The sequence below is a fragment of the Antedon mediterranea genome, chromosome 7 (genome assembly GCF_964355755.1).
Source record: "Antedon mediterranea chromosome 7, ecAntMedi1.1, whole genome shotgun sequence".
Classification (NCBI taxonomy): domain Eukaryota; kingdom Metazoa; phylum Echinodermata; class Crinoidea; order Comatulida; family Antedonidae; genus Antedon; species Antedon mediterranea.
Genome location: NC_092676.1, coordinates 18,289,009 through 18,312,102, shown reverse-complemented (window position 1 = coordinate 18,312,102; position 23,094 = coordinate 18,289,009). Strand labels below are relative to the sequence as shown.

General features: G+C 31.5%; 1 protein-coding gene across 1 annotated transcript; it reads left to right on the top strand.

Moving 5' to 3' along the window:
• Positions 1-850: 850 nt before the first annotated feature.
• Positions 851-18,534, top strand: LOC140054452 (uncharacterized). Its single transcript, XM_072099439.1, has 14 exons — positions 851-885; positions 6,040-6,198; positions 6,387-7,027; positions 10,130-10,228; positions 10,500-10,601; positions 12,327-12,437; positions 12,890-13,041; positions 14,434-14,551; positions 14,687-14,848; positions 15,221-15,350; positions 15,923-16,066; positions 16,932-17,068; positions 17,242-17,373; positions 18,098-18,534. Exons 2-14 carry the CDS (start codon positions 6,051-6,053, stop codon positions 18,281-18,283), a joined length of 2,262 nt encoding a protein of 753 aa, XP_071955540.1. The 5' UTR covers positions 851-885; positions 6,040-6,050; the 3' UTR covers positions 18,284-18,534.
• Positions 18,535-23,094: the final 4,560 nt, after the last annotated feature.

Sequence of the window (23,094 nt, the reverse complement as noted above, 5' to 3'; positions counted from 1 at the left end):
TACTTCTTGAATTTGTACTCGATTGTATAATATAAAGTTGGTTCATACTTTCGGTACTTTAACCACCTAATGTAACCCTGTTTACTAATTAAGTTGAGTTGAATAATTAGTTTTAACAATTAAAACGTACAGGCCTATAGGTTGACAGCCAAAATCAATTTTGTACCATTTATTCAATGAATATTTTACAGTGAATTAAAACAAAGTTATTGTCAATTGAACAATTAAAATCCTACAGATTACCATCTACAATTATCAGCAAATGTTTATAGACTCTCTTCTCCCAGACGGGTTGGGTTGAGCATGATCCGTCCGAGTTTCCAAATTCCCAATTCTGTCAGCCTTTAGTAATATCTTCAGCTTCATAATTCTTCTGTCCTCTTGAATATACCTGCTTTTACTAATAGCGCGGCGCAAAAAGGGCTGTAGATCTTTTCACTATATATATACTATTCTAAACAATAAACTAAACAATTATAAACTTTATAATTGTAAAGGCCAACATACTGTAGATTGTTTAATTTGAGACAGGGAAGAGTTGTTGAGAAATAGGCTCATAAATCATGGTCAAGCGGAAGTTTTTATGGTGGGTGATCCATTTGTCTGTTCCAAGGAAATACAAGGTATCAAATTATTGTATAGTATTTCCATGAAACCAACGAAATCCATGAAATCAACATTCACCAGAAATTATAAATATTCAACAGGCAGTTATCCAATCAGATTAATCGTTTTATGATCAATGAAGCGTACTATAATTTTTTCTGTGAGTCGAGTACACACACGGTGGTGGTACAGTGCGGTGTAATTTCCCGAGAACTTCATGATGCAGCAGTGCTAGTAGTGGTGGTGTAGGTTTTAGGAGGATGCTTTCCAGCTAAAATCGTAAATATTTATATTAATTTGGTTTCGTTTTAGATGAACTGTTAAATTGACCACAGGTTTTTAATTTTTGTATTGCATTATTTAACTAAATGTAGTATTTAAACCAATTAGTTTAGGCCCAAAGCCTATCATATTATAGGCTAGGGCCAGGCTAGATCGATCACACATCACAACAAGCTTATTATTTTTTCTCCTTTCACCACTGTCGTGCACTGACACAGTGTAGGGAGGAGAGGTATCTAACTGGCGTTGATGCTGTTTATACCGTTTAATTTTTTAGTATTTTGGTTCGCTTTGTTTGTGAATTATCGAATCATATTGGAAAATCAATCAGTGTATCACACCACTCTATCTAACGACAATAAATTCGCCAGCAGCAATCAACTGAGCTAAACTTTCCCGAAAATGAGCACACATTTTAACGCGCAACGCCAATAATTCAACCAATCACAAGCGACTAGCGAACGTCATTGTCACTGTGGTAACATTCTTTGTGCGTCCTAGTTGCAATAAATTTGATCAACATCCTTATTCAATTATTATAAAATGCATACTTGTTTGATTTAGTCCAGTGCAATTTGTAGGCAAAGAGATACATCCCACACACAGATCAAATTGATAAGTTGGGGATCAGAGGGTATCCATAGGCTTTAGGTGATAAATAGTCTGAGTTTGAAGTTTTCTTGTCCACTGTTTTTAAATAATTGCCTGTAATAGGCCTACAATGGGCCTGTCACGCCAAATGAGGTACCACTGCCAAATGAGGTACCGCACTTAATTTGGCGTCTAAGGCGCCAAATTAGGTACTATTGCAAAATGAAGTTCTATTGTAATTTTGTAAAATACAGTTTATATAAAACAGACATATTTAAGCCAGTATTAAACTACAATATGTATTCTGTGTTGTTACGCCTGTTATTAGATCAAGCTATTACATTAAATTAAATATAAGGGTCATTCTTCAGTAAGTGTCTAATTTCAGGTTTATAAAAAATCGATTTTAAAATTTGCATTTTTAAAATTTTAAAAGTTTATTCAGATAAATGAACATGTATTACATGGCAAGCGTATGTTTGGCGCAATCTTTATTATATATTTCGTATTTTATTCGTATTTATAAATACATGGTTCTATGTTACTGTCATTTCCGTCACATTTATGGAATATACAAAGATAGAAAAAATAACGGTTTATGAATTATAAAATTATTTCCATTATTAATTCTTTGATACTATATATTATTTTTGTCTCTATTAATCAAAAAATTATTGTTTTAACATTTATAAGTATGATGTTATACGTTCAAAACCATTTACTATTCCAAAAAATAATAATTTTCAGAAAATAGTATGACTGTCACTGATGTTTTACAAAATTCTGTTGAACTAATATTACTATCCATTGATATAGTAGAAGAATATTGTTTATATTTCAATATACCACATAATTGCGTTCATTACTTAAATATTTTAGGATTTAAAAGGATAAAATATCCATGTGACGGAGATGAAACCGTGACGGATATGACGAACCTAAAAAATCATGTGACGGAGATGACTTTAAGATATGATTTGATTATGCTTATTGACCAGAGTCACATGGATATACAATGTAATAACATAATAAAGATATACAAAACAAAATGTACAACAAAAAAGGCCCTGGCAATAACAAAAAGTCATATCCGTCACGGGCCGTCATCTCCGTCACAACGAAACATTGGGAAATGTGACGGAGCTGACCGTGACGGAGATGATGTATTTAGCATTGGACAGCCTAGGATCACATCGTAGGCATGTCTGACAGCGGAGACGGATTGCATACTTCTAGATACCGTGAATAACTTGTACTTCCAGTTGAAAAAAACCAGAAATTATAATTATTTAATGAGTTCTATACCGTTCGGATATGACATTCAATAAAGGTACGCAACTGAAATTTTTCTAAAACCTCGTTTTTTTTTAGCTTTTTTCCTCTTTTATTGAAAATGATGTGCGGCTAGTTTTTTTTCAATATCTTCGTATGTTCCCCGCCGTTCATTAAATTGTAGACGGTACATTTAAATTATGTGACGGAAATGACACAAAACTGCGGGACAAGCTTTTTCCAAACAAAAACTTTAAAGTTTGAGATTTAATGTATGTAGAGATGTATTTCGAAGAATATAATCGCATGAAATCATGATTAACTAACTTTTTACAATATTTTCGATAACAAAAGTCCTGTTATCAAATATATACGGCGATCATGAAATTGAAGATGTACGATCGGGACATAGGATTTTAGGGGGTTGCCTGAAACATTTTTATAAAAATTAACAATATCAATGTAATTATCTTTGTTTTATGTAATTAATTATATTTACAATAATGTTGATTATGATTTAAGTCAAGAATTTTTATTTTTTAATGATGAATTTTCAGTCTCTATCCCACCAAAGTATCGGGACACGATTTTAGACACTTACTGAAGAATGACCCATAAAGCAGAAAATAGTTATCCTTTTTTGATTTTCGTCGAATAGATCGAAGCGGAAGTGCTTCGGTCATGGTCCCCAAATTATATGATACGCATTGTGTGCCAAAATGTTTTTACTGCTTTTAGTTGAATCACCGCGTGTACAGTTAAAACCAATAGATTGTGCTGCAGTGCAGATTGTCTGTACAGTAATGTGGGCTGTCTGCTTGGGGGTCTGTCTATCAAGGTACAACATTTCAACGAAGCCAATTTAATATTTTCATTCTGTTTTAATATCTGTAGAATGCGTTGTCATTTATTCTGAAGCTAATACTGTAGGCCTATATACCGTAATCAGGCGGTATTATTAAGGCTAGCTCACGTACAGCAGAATTCACGTAGAATTATGTGGTGTTGTTGCTTGATTGTAAATTGCCCAGATTCTTCATTAGAAAAGAACTGATCAATTTGAATTGAATTAAGGTTAATTCTAGAACTGATATAAGGAATCTTTAGAACAGATATTAAGATGTCCTCTATAAACGGAGTCCTCACAAACTCATATAAGAGGTCCTCTTGTAAAATCAGGTTCCCGTCGAATTTATTTTAGATAAGTAACTAAATTATCATGGATTTCGTACCCACCATTCCATCGATAGCTTTGATGAATCTGTTCTGGGTGCCAGCGTTGAGAGTGGGTACAGTGGCAACAACAGAAGAATCGAGATGAAAATAACGCATGCAATCTCCATTGCAAAATTAGGTTCCATTTAAGTATAAATTCTAATATTCACGACCTCAAAATAATTATTGTTATAACTACGGTAACTGTATTTAGCTTCCTAGAATTTCGTCCACCCCTCCGAACATGCTTTCAACATCGTATGAACAAACAAGGTGACCGACTTCATTGCAAAATTAGGTTCCATTGCATTATTGCGAATTTAAGGTTGTTTCCGACTTCGAAGTAATACTTACTTAGAATTTCGTTCACCACCCCATTCCCATCCAAACTTGTTTCCCACATCGTAATATGAACAAACGAGATGACGACTTTATTGCAAAATTACGTTCAATTATTTGCGAATTCACGTTGTGTTCCCAACCTTAAAATAACTGTATCATGTATTTAGCTTGCTTAGAATTTCGCTCACCACATTCCCATCCAAACTGTTTCTCACATCGATATGAACAAATGAAATGACAACTTCATTGCACAATTATGATCCATTATTGCGAATTTATGTTCAAATGTTTCCGACATCAAGGTAAAAAGTACCAGCTGAATAAAATATCTAACATATTGCAAAATTAGTCTCTATATTATTGGAAATGTTTCCGACATCAAATATTGTTAAAACTTGATGAAAATGCTGAACTAATTAGGTACCATTCTTTATTTATTGTGATATGCATGTTCAACTGTTACATTCTATTACGGTACGTGACATGAAAAGATTGATAACAAAAGAGAACAAGGCAATATCTCATCTTTTAACATTTAGATAATGGAACCAATTTTTGCAATAAAGACTTTATTGCAAAATTTGGTTCCATTATCTAAATGTTTCCAACCTTATGAGTTATTGTTTTGATGAAACAATTTGATGAATTTCCCCTCGACTACCTTTAGGCCTACCATCCCTTATTTATTTATTATAGGTCACACACACATGTGTCAAATGAGATGATGAAATTATAACGAATATCCAACTAACAATTTGCGACTTAGGTTCGCCATAGTATTGCAAATTTATGTTTTAATGTTTCAGACATCAAAGGAAATATAGTGTTATACTGTAGGTATAATAAGTGACAAAAATGTGATCATGTAACTAATATTTTTAAAGAACTTATAAATAAAAAACATAGGCCTAAATAACATTGGTCATATACATTTAAAAAAACGGAATTGATTAAATAGTAAGCAATGTTAAACAAAAAAATATATATAATAATCAGTAGAATAACAGGATACATTCATATTCAACGAATAATCATTTTAATTTGAAAACATAAACATAGAAATTCATAAAACCGAACAAAATAATAACGGGAATCATGTACCGACGAAAGGAACGTCAAATCAAATTATTACTAGAAAATAATGCAGCAATAGCGTCCCATAACTCAAACACTAAACGCTTTAGCGCCCAAAGGCAAATTGTCCCAGACCATGTCCGCATAACATGCAGACGTGACTTCAGACACTTTCCTTTGGCGCTAAAACGAGTAGTCTCCTTTTCCAGCTGCTTAGAAAGGGGTCGGTAGGCTTCCCATCATGCATTTCGAGTTTTCTAGATTTTTCGATGAACAGTGCCTTTCGTTTTTTACACTAAAATAGTAAATTTTCGTCGTATGTTTCAGTTATAATGGTTTAATTTAATACAATGAGTAAAGGTTATTAGGTTAGAAATACTCCGGTTAATAATTTTCAGTTTGTGTTTATTTGGAAATAAGTAATATCAATATTTATAACACGATTAGCTCGCCAGAAACGTGCTGCCAAATTAAGTGACCTAGCCTTGTGCGATACAGACCACGCGCACCTCATTTGGCAATGTCACTTCATTTGGCGTTACAGGGCCTACTGTACTAATACATCTTTGTGTCAATCACTCTTGTGTAACTAAAGTGCATGCTCATGTATTATGTACTTTTAAAAAGTTTAATACACAATATTATTAATATACATAGCAAGAGGCAAGATGTCAAACTATAATAACATTAGTGGCCATTCCATCCAAGATGCGCAGCAGAACAATAACAACAGTGCTGGTACTTGCTGCATTTTGGTTACTCAACCTAATGAATGCCATGGATCTCTTCAAAGACAGAACAGCTTTGAAAATGAATGTATGTAACTTCTTTTGTATAATTTGTTTTGTCATTTTGTTTTCTTGTCAAATAGAGAAATACTTGGAATATGGAGACAATTTGTTATTTATTATTATTTCATGTGCTAATTTTCTGGTCCTAAAGCTTTATCCTTGCTAGAATGCTCCTTGCTTTCAATCTAGATTTTTTCTTTCGTTATTTCCCAGCTCCTTCAGACAAAACTACTTCTGTGGAAGAACGAAGACAACACTTCAGGTCAGTATCAAGTGGTAGAGGAAGTGGATCGGCGGAAGTCTCACAAGATGAATCTGTTCTGGGTGCCAGCGTTGAGAGTGGGTACAGTGGCAACAACAGAAGAAGATCCTCAACGTTTTTAGACGTTAATTTCATTGCAGAAGAAGGAAAAAATGAGAGACTGCACGAGAATACTACCGAGGTAAATCAAAATGAGAAACCGTCTAATGGAAGAAAAAGAAGCAGAACTGATTCTTTTGAAAACCCCTCAAAGATTCAAAAGATGTATAAATACAAACCAGAGATTGCACAATATAACCAGAAAATTACTGAATCAATTGGAGTCATGAAAAGGAAGGACCAAAAATTTTGCAGTGCAGATTTACAACAGTTGAAGAGTACAGTAGAGCGTTGGGATCGATATGGAACATCTTCGCACAGAAAAGTACTTCACGATTGTGAGACTGAAATTAGCAAAGCAGAAAAAAGTGAAGTTATCCTTTCTTCTAAAAAGGAAATTACTGGTGATAAGGAAGCAAATCCAGATAATCACGTGGAATTGGAATCAAGTGATTCTTTTGAATTGGATGAAAAAGACTTAAAGGAAGTACATGTAAGTTTTTTTTTTTTAGATTGGACCAGAGAACTTTGACATTTGCTTTTTTACTAAAGGCTTATAGTTCTACAATAAAACTTGCATTTTTATAGTATGTTGAAAATTCTCACTAAAGGCCAATTTACACAGACAAGCAGTAACGGTAATAAAAATATAAAATCTATGATATAGTATTCCTTATATGACCTTTTACACAAAAGTGGATGGTGGGTTTCTGCTCAGGATAGATAAAGATTTTACGTGAGACAAGGTACGCGATTTTCGCTTACCGTTACCGCTTGTGTGTGTAAATTTGTTTTAACTTTCAAGTGAGTGTGAATAAAGGTAGTTGGTCAGACTATGTTTTTTAACTCCCCGCTTTGAATAACGTATTGACTTTGCTTTGCATTTAACAGGCACTGAGTTCCAGTGTCATTGACCATTTTCAATTCAATTTTGATTTTAGGCTTTGAAATCATGCTTCATTACTACTGTAGGGTACATGGTATTTATGATTATAAAATTATTCCCCAAACTACTTCAACTGTTCCCCTTGTTGTCATAAGCTGGCCTTTGAAGAGTAGTACTTTTCTATAGAGACAAAATGCATTTATGACGGGATCTTTAAAATAAAACAGCATAAATATAGTACTGTATAAATATTGGCAGTCCTCTAATTCCATTCTGATTCTTGTTTCAAGTTCTGGGTGGTAGAATTGTCCCAATTTGTTCATATATTTTTACAGACAAAATACTTGAAATGTAAACCATAAAAATTGTAATTTCCACCACGCCTACAGTAACTTAGTCATTTCAACCATGTTTTAATAAATCATATTAAAAATTTTAATCAATCAACAAAATGCACAAATACTGTATTTTGACCTTTGAAAAACAAGTTTTGAAGAACACGCTGTTATTACACTTACAATGCTGGTGTGATAACCTTTTCAAATTCATACAAATGATATATCAAATATAACAATAACAAACAATGGGTGATACACAGTTGGCCTACAGCATGTTGCGTATCAACAATAAAGCAGGTTTGTTGCCATGGTATATTTTATTGCCATAAAAAATACAGTAAAATAGTTCAAACGTTATTGTACCACTATTTTTTTTAAATGATTATATAAAATTACATTTAGATTCATAAACAGAACAAAACAATAAACCTTCAAAGTCATAAATCATTCATTCATTTATCAATAATAATTAATTTAACAATTATTACTGTATTATAATTGTTAACATTATTACCAGTAATCTGTATAATTTATTGATCTCAGAAATTTAGAAATTCATTTGCTCGAATATTAACAATATAAACATTACAATTGTTGCAAATGAAAAGAAAAGCACCAATAAATAAAATAAATGAATAATATAGATGTATCTTAATAGGTTATGTATCCTTAAAAATTTCTTTTCGTTTGTGTACCTTTTAACTTTGCTGTATGTTTAAGAAGAAACTTGAAAAAGTGTCAAATAGTTGTATCATAAAAAACACAGCATACAAATAAAAACCAAGAATCAATTGAAGTTGCATCAGAATATCTTGATGATCCCATGAATACTGCACACAAGTATTTTCAAATTCCTATGAAAAATACTGTACTACTATGGTGCGCCAAGCTGTCATTTATTCGGAAATAAAGATATCTTAGTTTAAAACTAAGATATCTTAGTTTAAAACTAAGATATCTCTATTAATAGAGATATCTCTATTAAAAACTAAGATATCTCTATTAAAAACTAAGATATCTATTTAAAACTAAGATATCTTAGTTTTTAATAGAGATATCTCTATTAATAGAGATATCTTTATTAATAGAGATATCTCTATTTAAAACTAAGATATCTTAGTTTTTAATAGAGATATCTTAGTTTTTAATAGAGATATCTTAGTTTTAAATAGAGATATCTCTGTTAATAGAGATATCTCTATTAATAGAGATATCTCTATTTAAAACTAAGATGTCTCTATTTAAAACTAAGATATCTCTATTAAAAACTAAGATATCTCTATTGCTTGAATAAATGACAGCTTGGCGCGCCATATACTACTTCATTAAAACGAACAATTATGAAACATTTCAAAATCTTTACAAATTTAAAAAGGCACAATATTATAAATGAATGAATAATATAGATAACAATAATGGATAATGGATTTAACAGGCACTGAGTTCCAGTGTCATTGACCATTGAGCAAAACTCTCCCTTAGCAGAAATGGTCCACAGGTCTGTCAAGAGTATCAGCCCATAAAACACACAATTGTAATTTGATTATATTAACTGCCCATCAAATACAACCCAAGGGTACTATTATGTCATTTACAACAAGGTCACCTGGACAGCTCATGAAAATTCCTACATGGTTTTCAGCAATTTCTGTAGTGAAGTGTCTGTCACACTCCAGCTGGCCTTTCATGTGTGTCAAGATAAACAATCAGAACTCATAAATTGTTTAAAACCGACCAAGATTTATTACCCGGATTTTTTCAAAAACCCGGGTGAAATGGACTGATTCTGCTAAGGGAGAGAAATGCCTAAATGAATTTTGATTTTAGGCTTTGAAATCATGCTTGATCATTACTACTGTAGGGTACATGGTTTTATGATTATAAAATTATTCCCCAAACTACTCCAACCGTTCCCATTGTTGTCATAAGCTGGCCTTTGAAGAGTAGTACTTTTCTATAGAGAAAAAATGCATTTATGACGGGATGTTTATTATAAAACAGCATAAATATAGTAATGTATAAATATTGGCAGTCCTCTAATTCCATTCTGATTCTTGTTCCAAGTTCCAGGTGGTAGAATTGTCCCAATTATTTCATCTATTTTTACAGACAAAATACTTGAAATGTAAACCTAAACCATAAAAATTGTAATTTTCACCACGCCTACAGTAACTTAGTCATTTCAACCATGTTTTAATAAATCATATTAAAAATTTAAAAAGGCACAATATTATAATTGAATGAATAATATAGATAACAATAATAATATCCTGGATTTATATAGCGCCTAATGTTGTGAAACCTCTAAGCGCTGAACATTATTACCCCAGTCATTTTTTATTTCATGCCTTGCTTTGCTTTTTGTTTCAAGGAACTTAATAGGCAAGTGTCCAATATAAGCAGAATACAGCATGAAGAATCAATTAAAGCTGCATCAGAATATCTTGATGATCCCATATATACTTCACAAGTATGAACTTTTGTTTGCAAAAATACTGTAACTACATTCATTAAAAAGTTGTAAAAAACATTTAAAAATTGTTACAAATTTAAAAAGGCACAATATTATAAATGAATGAAAATTAAATGAATGAATAATATAGATAATAATAATAATAATATCCTGGATCTACAGTATATAGCACCTAATGTTGTGAAACCTCTAAAGCGCTGAACATTATTACCCCAGTCATTTTTTATTTCATGCCTTGTTTAATTTTTACTTTGCTTTATGTTTCAAGGAATTTAATAGACAAGTGTCAAATATAAGCAGCATACAGCATGAGGAATCAATTGAAGTCAATGCATCATTTCTGGATGATCCACCGCTGGATACTGCACAAGTATGATTTTTTTTGCAAATCCCCCTATGAATAAATACAATTTTCTGTTTCTAGCCATTGTAGCTCATACTTGCACTCATTTTTCATTTCCATTTGCTTACAGCAAATATAATTGTATTCTCCGAAACTTGAAACTTTATATACATATATTATTCATTCTTAAAGCTTGTATTTAATCAAATAACCATGCTTTAAAGCTAAAATCTGGCATTGCTAAATTTCCCTGGAGGTATATTTTTATACTCCCATGTTGTAAAAGTAGACTATAGTTATTGCCTCGTTCATGCAAGAAAAAGTCATAAATTCATTGAGGTGTTTTGCTTGATTGGACAAATTATGCATGATTGATTTTTAACTTTGACATTTTATCAATATCTTATAAAAACAATTGTATTTCTATTATATTAGAAATAGGACTTCAATAGGAAATACCAATTATAATTATATCTACTTGAAATGTTTTATAATATAGTACACTCTTTAAAGTTTCATTGATTTTTATTTTTCAGAAAAATTATTGTAAATTTTTAGATAAATTTTGGCCTAATTAAGAAATTGGTCGTAAGAATGATTTAAACTTAAACAAATATACAGTAGATAAAATTGTTTTCTGTAAAGCTTGGTTCCCACTAGAACGTAACGCAAGGACGTAACGCAACGCAAGTGAATTGACCAATCACAAGCGATGGCTTATTCGCTTGTGATTGCTAACTGTCTATAACTTCGCTTGTCATTGGTTAAAACGCTTGCGTTGCGTTTACGTCCTTGCGTTACGTTCTAGTGGGAACCAAGCTTAATACAGGATAACAGCAGTAGGAGTTGCATAATAATTGAACATACAACCAATTACTGGCCATCAGTTAACTTTACTGACTGACATTCAACAAACACACTCATGAATGTTCTTTGAAAAGGAATATTAAACAGCATCATATCTTCAATTAATTTATTTTTTACAATTCAACAGTACAATACCTACTCTTGTTAAAAATGTTAAACGATTAAATAAATAATAATAATTAAATACTGTATACAACATATGCCTTTTAATCAAAATTTATTATTTTTTATTTTTATATAGTAATGTATGGTTTCTTATATTGATGTTTTATATTTTTATAATGCCCTATCAATTAAATATTGTGGTTTACATACTACTTTACATTATTATGATGCATTAACAGACCAATATATATATATATATATATATATATATATAAATCCAAAGGCAAATTACTGAAAAAAATGACAATGCTGTGGGTATCAGTGGCTGGATCTCAATGGAGATACAAAAATAAAAAGCGAAAAGCTAAATCAAAACGATAAAGTAAACAGCCAGAAAAGTTAGCAGAGCTTTCGGGCAACACTAGCCCTTCATCAGTGCAAGTGAAGGAATTTGGATAACGTCAGAGTTATATATTTATATATAAACACATTAGGCAATGAACATTAATTCGAAACCGCCCGGTGATATACTGAAATTTAATTAATTAATTTGAAACGATAAAGATGAGGAAATCTGTGAGAGAATGAGAAAAAGTCGCCCCAACCGAGACTCGAACTCGGACCGCCTGCTTGATATGCAGATGTCCTAACCATTAGACCACTGGGGCTTTCATGGTATTGTTCAAACTCGATTGGATTGCGACTCTTTAACATTCTCGGCATGGTACGGCGGAACATATATATAAATAACATTCAATCTATGTATTGTTAATGTTACAGCATGGAGTAGATGGTCTTGGTTTTAATAATGTTAAATGTTGCCAAATGGAGTGTCTGCATTTGAAATCTCTGTGTAAAGTTCAAAATTGTATTGAACAACAATGTAACCAGGTAAACTAACTATGCATATTATCATATACTGTACTGCAATTCACATACAGTACTTGCACCAATTACTGTATTACTATGGCATGGAAAAATATTGTTTATATTGGAAATAACTTTCAATATTAAATAAATTACAAATAATGAGAAAAAAACATCCTGATAGTTTGGTTATGTTCACCGCATGCACAAATTTGTAGTGTTCAGACAAACTTATTTTAAGCGCTCACTTGTATGGTACAAGGTATTATCACTAATAATATTATAGTCACTCAGAGTTTGTCCTCTAGCATACAGCTATACCAACAAAATTTACACAGCACTTTCAACTACATTAGTCATGGAGTGCTATCCAATTTTTCTTTATCTTGAATTATTTACATAGTACAATATCTTGTATTGTTAAATATAGGTTGATAACTTCCTTGATATGAAATACTGTATCTTTTTATTTTCAGGTACACACTGTGATTACACACCTAAAGATGTGTTTGTCAAATGGCGTCCCATGTATGAAATGTAACCGTGTCGTCAGTTTGTTTTACCATCATAGCAAGATCTGCGAGGAGTTCAAGTGCCCTGTTCCATTTTGTAACTTTTTTAAACAATAGTATGTTTTTAAGCATTTTTGAAACAGTACTTAAATTTTACTATTAGATAATAATATTACTACATGTAGGCCTACAGTACTAGTTAGACTCAACTGGAGTACTGTGTACACTAAATAAAACATAAAATTAAAAAAAACATATTTTGTGCCATGTAAATTTCCAATATTAGACATAGGCTCTACTAAAGCTTGGTTCCCACTAGGACGCAATGACGTAACGCAACTCAGTGATTTGACCAATCTCAATCGATGGATTATTTGCAACAGTCGTATATGATTGGTAAACTTGCTTGTGTTGTATCTACATCCTAGTGGGAACCAAGCTTAAGTAACATGTCCATAAAATGGATGCACATGCTCTGTGTTGCACATAATGGCATTATGGCATAATATTCTGAGTATAGTTATGTGTTTAATGGAAACCTAATTCAGATATTTATCACACATATTTGTCAATAACTCAATATTATTAATATTGTTTTGTATTAATTAGCTCACCCAAAATTAATCAAATGTCATTATTGTTAACCTGTTGTGATTGGTCAATTAATCACAAATAGAAGTAGACTATGACTGAACAATTACAATACAATACCAATCTGATTTTACTTTCACAGTTCTTCAGCACACATTCTTACTACCACCACTTAGCTTATGATTAAATAAGAACGCACATCTCATCCCTACTGTATGTGTCCAATTTTCGTTTTTCCAATTTCAATATTAGATTGGTTCCCGTAATTTACCTACAGTATGCTACGCCATATATACTATAATACTGTATCTGTAGATGACAAAATTCAACATAAATTTATTCAGGTCTGACATGGGAGGGTATATATCAACTTCTGCATACCGTAAATCTTCTAATAGTAAACACACACTCTAATAGTAACCCCACTTCCAATAGTAACCCACCTTAAGTCAATCTATAATAATAACCCACTACTCTAATAGTAACCCATGGGTGTTAGCCATTAGAGTCACAAAAACTTTATGATGCAGCCGTATTATGAAAATAAGGAGATAATGCATGTTGATCTCTGGAGTGGAGGAGGATTGAGTGTTTTTGAGTTTATAAAATAAACCAACTTTGTTTATTTGTACTGTGTTATTATTTTGCTATGAGTTGCTGATCGGAAAAGTAACCCACTAATCTAATTGTAAAACCCCCTTCTAAAAAACAATCAAAGAATAATAACCCAGGGTTACAATTAGAACATTTACGGTATTTCATTTAACATACTGTACATGCCTGTTGCGTTTCTTTGTGTGGATAACTTAAAGATTGTTGTTGACTTGTTATCTCTGTTTTTAACTCGAATATCACCCATAATTTTTCAAATGATAAATTAAAATCTAGTTAATGTTATTTCTCTCTCTCCCTCATAGTTCTGGTATAACAGAAGATCACTCCCTTGCTAAACTTTACACCATTTTTGAAAAAAAAGTACTATTAATGACAGTATTGGAATTTGGATGGTTGCGAGAAGAACATGATTATGAATGGGTAAATATGTACTATAGTATTTTATTCTATCCACATGCATCCTACTAAACACTACAAACATCACATGTCACACAACAACCTATACAGTACGTGTACAGTACATAATATTTTTTAATTCAAATTTGAACACTTTAGAAAGGACAGGACTTTGATGATATTTGGACAAAACGAGATACAAAGAAGTTGTATTTGTTGAATGATTTTCTACAAGAGCCATGTGGATTTGGTATTTTCACTACTGTACAATTTATGGTCAATTGTTCTGTTCCATATGCTATTAAGCATTTTTGCGTATCAGTAAGTGTTTTTATTTATTCAAGACACCAAATCAAACGTAGTTTAAACCATTCTTGGTACATTTTGATACCCTATTACCTTTGCACCACTTCCCCCATGCCCACTCCAGGGCAGTTTTCAAATGTAGTTTAAAACTTTCCCAGTACAATTTGGGTCATATAGTAGAACTACTATGTCAGAGAGCTGCTTAATCATCAGGTGTCTTGCCCAAAACTTGAATAGACCAGCAAGTGTTGGTGCAGTAATCATTGCTTCCTTCTTGTGCTCATGTCTTAACACTAGATTTTATCAAGTCATAATAATTATTTGGTACATACAGTAACCTATATTATTATACTGTGGATCAAAAAATTTAATCTCTTTGAAATACAGAAAGAAAACAGGGACGAGATTAAAAACATCTTGAGCACGGTGAATCAAAACAGACTCCCTCAAATTGCTTATCATCTGTGGTATAGAGTCAATGACAATGCTGGTTACATATGTACAAGTCTTGTTAAAGGTACGATAGGACTACAGTTTTTAACAACAAGTAATCATTCATTAAACTTTCATCCCTCAGCTCTGTTTTTTCTACTTGTGCCAATTCACGTCTGCTCTTGTGCTTTTACCAACAAGTAAGTACAGCACCAAAGACATATGTTGATACACTGCAGTCAAATTTGACTTACATTCGCACATTTCCACAAATATGCTATTCAAAATATGTACATATCAACCAATTTCATGTTCGCCTGGTTGTGTTCATGACAATAAAGATTTATCTTATCTTATCTTATCATTGTACACTGTTACTTTTTGGTCTAGTCTAGGTTCTAGATGGTGTTCAGCTTAATATTGGTAAGAAAATTGGCATGCATGGCGTGTCATACAGACAGTAATAAAGAAAAGCCTGCTGATGGCACTAGTCTAGTCTAGTTTATGCTTGTTTCCAGCCATTAAAAAGTCTTGACAACATGCCCTAAAAAAGGCGGATTCATTTTTATGGTTTCTGTATTTTCAATTTTAGTCTTGTTTGACAGTGACTTTTAAGTATTGCTGTGCTGTATTTAATTTCATAATAATTTACTTTAGGTGGTTCATTGAAAAGCCTAATCAACTCTGGAAGTACGCAAGACATAAAGACTCTAGAGAACAATAGACTAAGTTACATTGACCAGGCCTGTATGGTGGCCGTCCATCTCCGAGACCTACGGATTATCCTATTAGACTGGTCTAGTAAGTACTACAGTACCTGCTTCTCCTACTTTGGTTCTGGTAGATACATGTTTTCTCCCAGATTGACAGAAGTTCCAGGCAACTGACTGCTAAATTTAAAAGAGGGGATTTGGCAAATCATAAGCGATGAGTTGGTCATTGGTCATCGCTTACGTTGCGCTAACATCCCAACATTACATCCTAGTGGGAACACTAATACTACAGTGTTCTTGCAAATTTGTTAAGCTAGGTAAACATGTATTGCCACTATAATGTTGTCCCTTTGACTAATTCCAAAAAAATAAAAAATAACAGATTTCGAAAAAAGGTGAGTCATTTTGAAGTATCATAATAGTTATTAACTATCACCAAAAATTTGTTGAAAAAAAAATCATTTCACTGAAATACAGACGTTTTTTTGTTAAAAAAATAACTCTGACTTCCAGTCAAAGTTTTCGATCAAAACATACCCAATAATGAAACGCGCTTGTTTGGCTACTCTCTATGCATAATCATAAAACTTCCTCATGATCTGTGTGAAAATACCTTTCTCAACCGTGACGAGTTGTAAACAATCCTAATTAGCATATGCGTAATGCGTACTCATGATTTGAAATCTTTGTTTACTTTCGCTCGCGACGATTTTCCAGACGAAATGTAATCAAACTAATATACCTGTTAATCACGTAAACTTGTTGCTTTTGGCTCTAATTTTCGACTTAAAGTGAATAACTTTAATATTACTTTGATATGGCCAATTTAAATTTAGAATATTTTGACCTTCATTTTTTTGTGTTTCAAAGAGACAATACATCTTTAACATTAATTAAAATCATTTAATAAAACTCATGTTTGTCTTTTTTTTTTTTTTTTCACCTTCTCTCAGGTGACCACATTAGCCTTGATGTAACCAGACAGCGGATGATATTTCATGATTTTAGTAGTGCTGTTTTATTGGACAGTACAAAGCGTTACACATCAAATGATAAAAAGCAGCTAAGGCCTCACCTTACACCTACTGAAGTGAGTATAACATTTGCTAGTACAGAATTATCTTGAATTTTAGTGTTGAATGTGTTGAAGTTAAGATTGTGAATGCCTAATTAAGACCACATTGTGTCCTTTGGGCAATTATAATATTATGAATACAATTTTTCTTTTTAATTTTGGCATTTTTATTTTAACCAAAATTGTAGGTGTGTAAGAAGCAGTTCAGAACAAGACAGTCAGATGTTTGGGGAGTTGGTACTTTAACCTATGAATTGTTTCACAAGAAAACTTTATTCTTTGCCTTATCTCATGAACACCCAGAAGTTGTTAGAAACAAGGTAAAAACCTTAATTATTGATTTCTCAAATAATAATCTAACTATAGTAATATATATAAGAAAGAATTCACATGTACTGGAAGTAATAAACTGAATATCTTTTTTTAAGAAAAATAAATGTATAAATAATCAATTGAGAAAAACACTATCGCTTTATGATGATGAACAACTCTAAAATGTAAATAGGAAATGCTTTTTTTGTTATCTTATATCTATTATGTTGTGTTTATTGTTTTATGTTTTTTATGTAAAAGGGTCCTGCGAAAACAGAAGTGTAAACTGCAGGATCCTTGCCATCATTTATGCTATGAAATTACATTTATAAACGATGAGTAAATAAATATGAATTGAATTGAATTGAATTGAATTTTAGCTTGTGAAAATACACACATGTCTAACCACCACATGTACATGTCTAAACACCACATGCGCAAGTCCAAACACCAATCAATTCAAAAACACTGACTGAAAATATAGGCCTAGATTTGTGATTTTGTCAAGATTAAAGTCTACATGCTAATGCTATAACATTAGAGTGAAATCATTAAAAATAAATTGCAAGAAAAAAAACACAATTTTTGTTTTAAGCATTACCAATTTTGCTACCTACTCAATGGTAGTAGTAGTACTGCTACTGCTTTTACACTTTCATCCATTTTTCTCTTCCCACTGCACTTCTACCCTGTACATTATTAAGTTAATTTGAACAATCTTTTTTTATTCAGATTGGCTGTGGATATAAACCAGATTTTGAATGGTGTAAAAATGACCAGAGTTTACAGTCGTTTTTGATACATTCTTTAGCAGAAGACCCTGAGGATAGAATAGTCATGCTGGATGCCAGAACTCACTGCATTTTCTACAAAAAATCTCCTATACATGTAAATTTTCTAAAACAAAATTTACATTAACGAAATTTCAATCATAAACAATGAAACAATTCATTAGATTTTTCAAATGGTCCGCAACATTTATAATTGGGAATTTAATATACATATATACCACTTTTTGTTTAGAAATTCACAATACTGTTTTTTACTTATACTCTCAACTGCGTTTTGTTTTGGCAAAGCTTCCAATTTATTTATTTGTTTAGAACAAGTTCTGATATCTTTCCATGATATTGCTTTGCCAAAGAAACTATTTTGCTGCATTAAACATTCCTGACCCAATAGATAAATATTTGTTTATTTATATATATTATTTATTAATTAATATTTCCTTGTACTGTATAAAAATACATGCCGCTTTTGGCATATTTATTTTGTAAAGAGAATCTTTGGAGAAAAATAAAACAATTTAAAAAATAATGTTTTCAGCTTTTCCCATTAACAAAATAATTTTGCACAAAAAAAAGGGGAAAAATAACAGTTTATTATTAACAAACACTGTGCAAATGTTACTACTTTTATAGTCAAATTTAGTAAATAATTTGTCTATGGATAAAATCTTTTGGCAATAGAAAGAAAAAATCTATTTTTATATGGTTAAAATAGTTTCTAATCATGAAAATATAAAATTATATTATAGCATTTTTATCCTAAAGTGATTTTTATTTTTTGGCTGGTTTGCTGAAAATATAAATAATTATTAAACTAGTAAATACTGTTAGATGTAATATAATCTGATGAGGTCTACCTCAGCTTTTGGTTTGCTAATCTGGCTCAATGCAGGTAATTTTTAATATTTACCTCATATAAAAGGCATTTTCATTTTGGATAGATGTTATTTATTTTGTGTTAAAAATTAAGTTGTCTTTTAGTAAAGTATATTTTCGAAACAAAAAGTGAAAATAAAATTTTCAGGCCTTAATTGATTGTCTTGCCATATTATGAATGTTAAATGTGATAAATGTATACGTACATATACATTTGAAAACACTGCCCAGAATTTGATATTTCAATGTATTTTTAACCATGCATTGTAGATTTTTCAAAATATGATATAATATATAAATATATAAGGTAAAGACAAGTGTCCAAATATGGACATGATATATTTATACTGTGTAACATAGCTTTCAACAATGCCATACATTAATTGTGATAAAATCACTCAGGACAGGATTTGAACAAGCCAGCTCTCAACTGACCACCAGGAGCACAACGTCATCAAACCACACATGATCATACTGTATTGTTTAGCTATATATTTTAACAAACATTTTATATTTAATGCTTAAATTGATAGATATCGTAATTTCATAATCAAAGATAAAAAGATAATTGTAAGAGAATATGTTTGTGTTATTTTTACAATGTTCAAATTAAAAGAATGGAGAAATTGTATAGAATAAAATAGAAATGGTGTTAGTTTATTGCTAAAGCAATATTTAGTGTAGAGTACTTAGGAATTTTACAGTACAATGTTTTCGCTTTTTAGTCGCGTGCAATGCCACTCTACAGATCACTATGTTGGTCGGTAAACACTAACTTGAGCAAGCGACTGCAGCCATGTATATGGCTTCGTGAGGTAATTTCCCGATTGATCGTAATCAAAATGGTACTGGGTATGGTCTACTAGTTTTTCTGCTCCCAACCAGTACATCCATTCATAGAAGCTTTGATGAAGTAAGCCTACCTGGTGGTGGCCATAGAACGGTCCCGAGATAACGACTATACTTTGGCTTTAGTCGATAGAAGATTGAATAAGTTGACCATGTTTAATATATTTAAAGATGCAATGTTGTCGCAAAAAAATATTTGGCAATTTGAAAAAAAAAATTAATTGCATTAATTTACACAAAATGAGAATTTTGCCAATAAATTAATTATCCAAATTTGATTTGTAGGATTGGAGGAGGGGGAGCTGAGGTTTAAGAGCCAGTGCGTCTTTAAATGTTTTTTTTTATTGAAATATTAAAATGTATTCATGTACTTGGAATGTAACAAGGTGATAAATATTCAAAAAATGGTTTTTCAAAAAATGTTAATTAGTTTAATAGCTTTTACAGATATTTTATTGTACAGTAGCTGAAAATGTTTTGTGGTTGTTTTTCATGATGATTTAATTATTTTTGGGGAAAATGTATTATCTCTTTCAGTACTTGTTAAAACTGAATAATGAAATGTACTACTGTACTAATAATCCATAATATATTTTAGGTTAGTAATTAAAGTTAAACGTTAAGAAAAGCCACTGCATTGGTTTTTGTTTTACTATTGTATTTAATGTCTATGTATGTATCATTGAGTGTACATACATACATGTTTGGTTTATAAGGTTCATTTGTATGTTGTTTAAGTTGGCTTCACCACCAATGAGTGTGTTGCCACTGATCCAAAAGTGCTTTTCAATCAAGTTATTATTATTTTTATTCACTCAAAATATCATTTTAACTTTAACCATTCCTATTGCAGTCTAAAAATATAATAGTAATCTTCCCTGTATGTAGCTTATTCCACGTTGCATCACCCTACGCAGTTCTCAGGTTAAATAATAGATGCATATTTTGTGACGGTACATGGTGAAATAAAACAATTCAATATTGAATATATTCAGAGTTTTGTTATCGTAAGATACCAGACAAGTTCCACTGAACACAAACAGCAATTGTATTCTTTTCTGTACTGTGTGTTTATTGTCTGTATGCTATATTGTTAATAAATAATACTATAAATGTTCATGAAAAACAACAAAATAATATACATTTTGTTGTATATTGTACATTTCATGATGTAGTAAAATGTTGATTTGGATGTCATTTTAAATGTCTGTTAAATGTTATGGCAAGTAGAATTTATAAAATAAATAATTGACAATTACACAATGTTTGTTATTTTTTTATAGAACAGTATTATACTGTACCATCCTTGCTGTAGTCTTGGACTATATTGCTTAAAAGCCCTGGGCTATTCTTGTCCTGTATGGTGTATACTATCCTTAGTCCTGGACTATATTGCTTAAAAGCCCTGGGCTATTCTTGTCCTGTATGGTGTATACTATCCTTAGTTCTGGACTATATTACTTAAAAGCCCTGGGCTATTCTTGTCCTGTATGGTGTATCCTTAGTTCTGGACTATAATCCAGACCCTACTTAAGCTCTGTGTACACTATCAAACTAGTTTGACAAAAAAGTATGATGTGCCCAAATATGGTAGTGATGCCCAACCCAAGTATGGTAGTGATATGACATCATCATGTCCATATATGGGCACATCACATTTTTTTGGCACATAAAAATAAAGTTTGATAGTGTAGACAAAGCTTTAGACTTCGATTTTAGTACTGGACATACAATAGGCCTTGACTAAATATATTTACATAGTCATATGTATAACTATTATTATTTAGTGCTGTACGTAGTCACGGACTATACTTAAGTCACTAACTAAATACATAATTATTAAGTCCTAGACTATACAATAGTCATCTACTATTATTATTTAGTACTCTATACTTAGTCATGAACTATGTTTTCCAACTGTATTTAGTCCTGACCTAAACATAGGTCTAATACTTTATAGTTCTTGGAGTAGGCCATGCTTAAATCTATGTAGTTATTAAAGCCTAGTAAGGATGGTCTATCCTCAGTTCCGAACTAGTATAATGTAGGCCTAACTCAAAATAAGTTAAATAAAGGCGCTAATGCAGTTTCGTACCCACCCCTTAAAATTACTCAAAATGGTTTCAATACTTCATCTAACCTACTCACGAGTTGTCTACAAAATTCTGCAAGCATAAAATGGTAAAATATCGATCATTTCTTATTTATAACTATTTTTGTTTGTTTTGTTTTGTTTGTTTGTTTTGACTTTTATGAAGATTAGTATACAAAATATATAATAATTTGAAAGAAACAAGAAGTGTTTACTCACATTTTATTAATTCACACCGGACTGTTAGTGTCAGGGCCATGGAGGTATGAATTGGTCAGGGCCGTATCATTGGGCGCTACTTTTAAATTAGTTAAAACTAACTTTCTTAAACGTGGAACGTGCTATGCGCGCCTTCTCAATTCTTCAGACAGAAGACTTACTTCATAAACTAGTTCAGTCCAGTTTAAGTAAATTACGTCATTATTGGCAAGATCGCCGAAAATTGAATAAAAAATTGATGAATCTAATCCGTTCCATACCGTATCTTCCTTTCCTTAATTCCCTTCATTACTATAACCATTTTTACGCAATATCAATGTCTTCAAATAATTAACCAAATAATAATTTCTAAATAGGCACTGTCTAAATATAATAAAATGTCCTTCGTATGGAGTTAACAAATAAATACAAACATAGTCACTTCTGAAATAGATCTTATAGTTTCCTCCTAGAAAAAAATCCGTTTCGAACAATGCTCGTTGAATTACACATTTTTATTTGAAAACACCTCGTAATTTTAAGTTTAAAGACAGTCAGCCAGTTAAATCTCACCGTATATATTATGTTTTAATAAGTGAAATTATTAATTTTGTTGACCGTTTTTGTGAATGCGAACTTTATCACATTTAGAAATGACCGATTCAACGTTTGATTTTATTCATCTTATTCATTTTTTGGGGACAAAAACCATGCAGAAATAAGTAAATATTAGACGTAGGCCTAAGTTTCATTTTACTTTATGATATCAGTTCACATTTGTAAACGTCTTATCTCTTTAATGATACGTACTTCAATACATTATTTACTTTAAACGACTGGCGAAACAAACTATGTTTATTTCTCTAGCTGAAATGAGTGTATAAAGATAGTAAACCAAGTCATTGTTGGCGGGCTAATATTTGGAA

Coding starts and splice junctions, on each gene's coding strand:
- LOC140054452 (XM_072099439.1), top strand. CDS start 6,051: ATGTCAAACTATAATAACATTAGTGGCCATTCCATCCAAGATGCGCAG. Junction 7,028..10,129: donor AAGACTTAAAGGAAGTACAT/GTAAGTTTTTTT, acceptor TTTTGTTTCAAG/GAACTTAATAGGCAAGTGTC. Junction 16,067..16,931: donor TATCCTATTAGACTGGTCTA/GTAAGTACTACA, acceptor ACCTTCTCTCAG/GTGACCACATTAGCCTTGAT.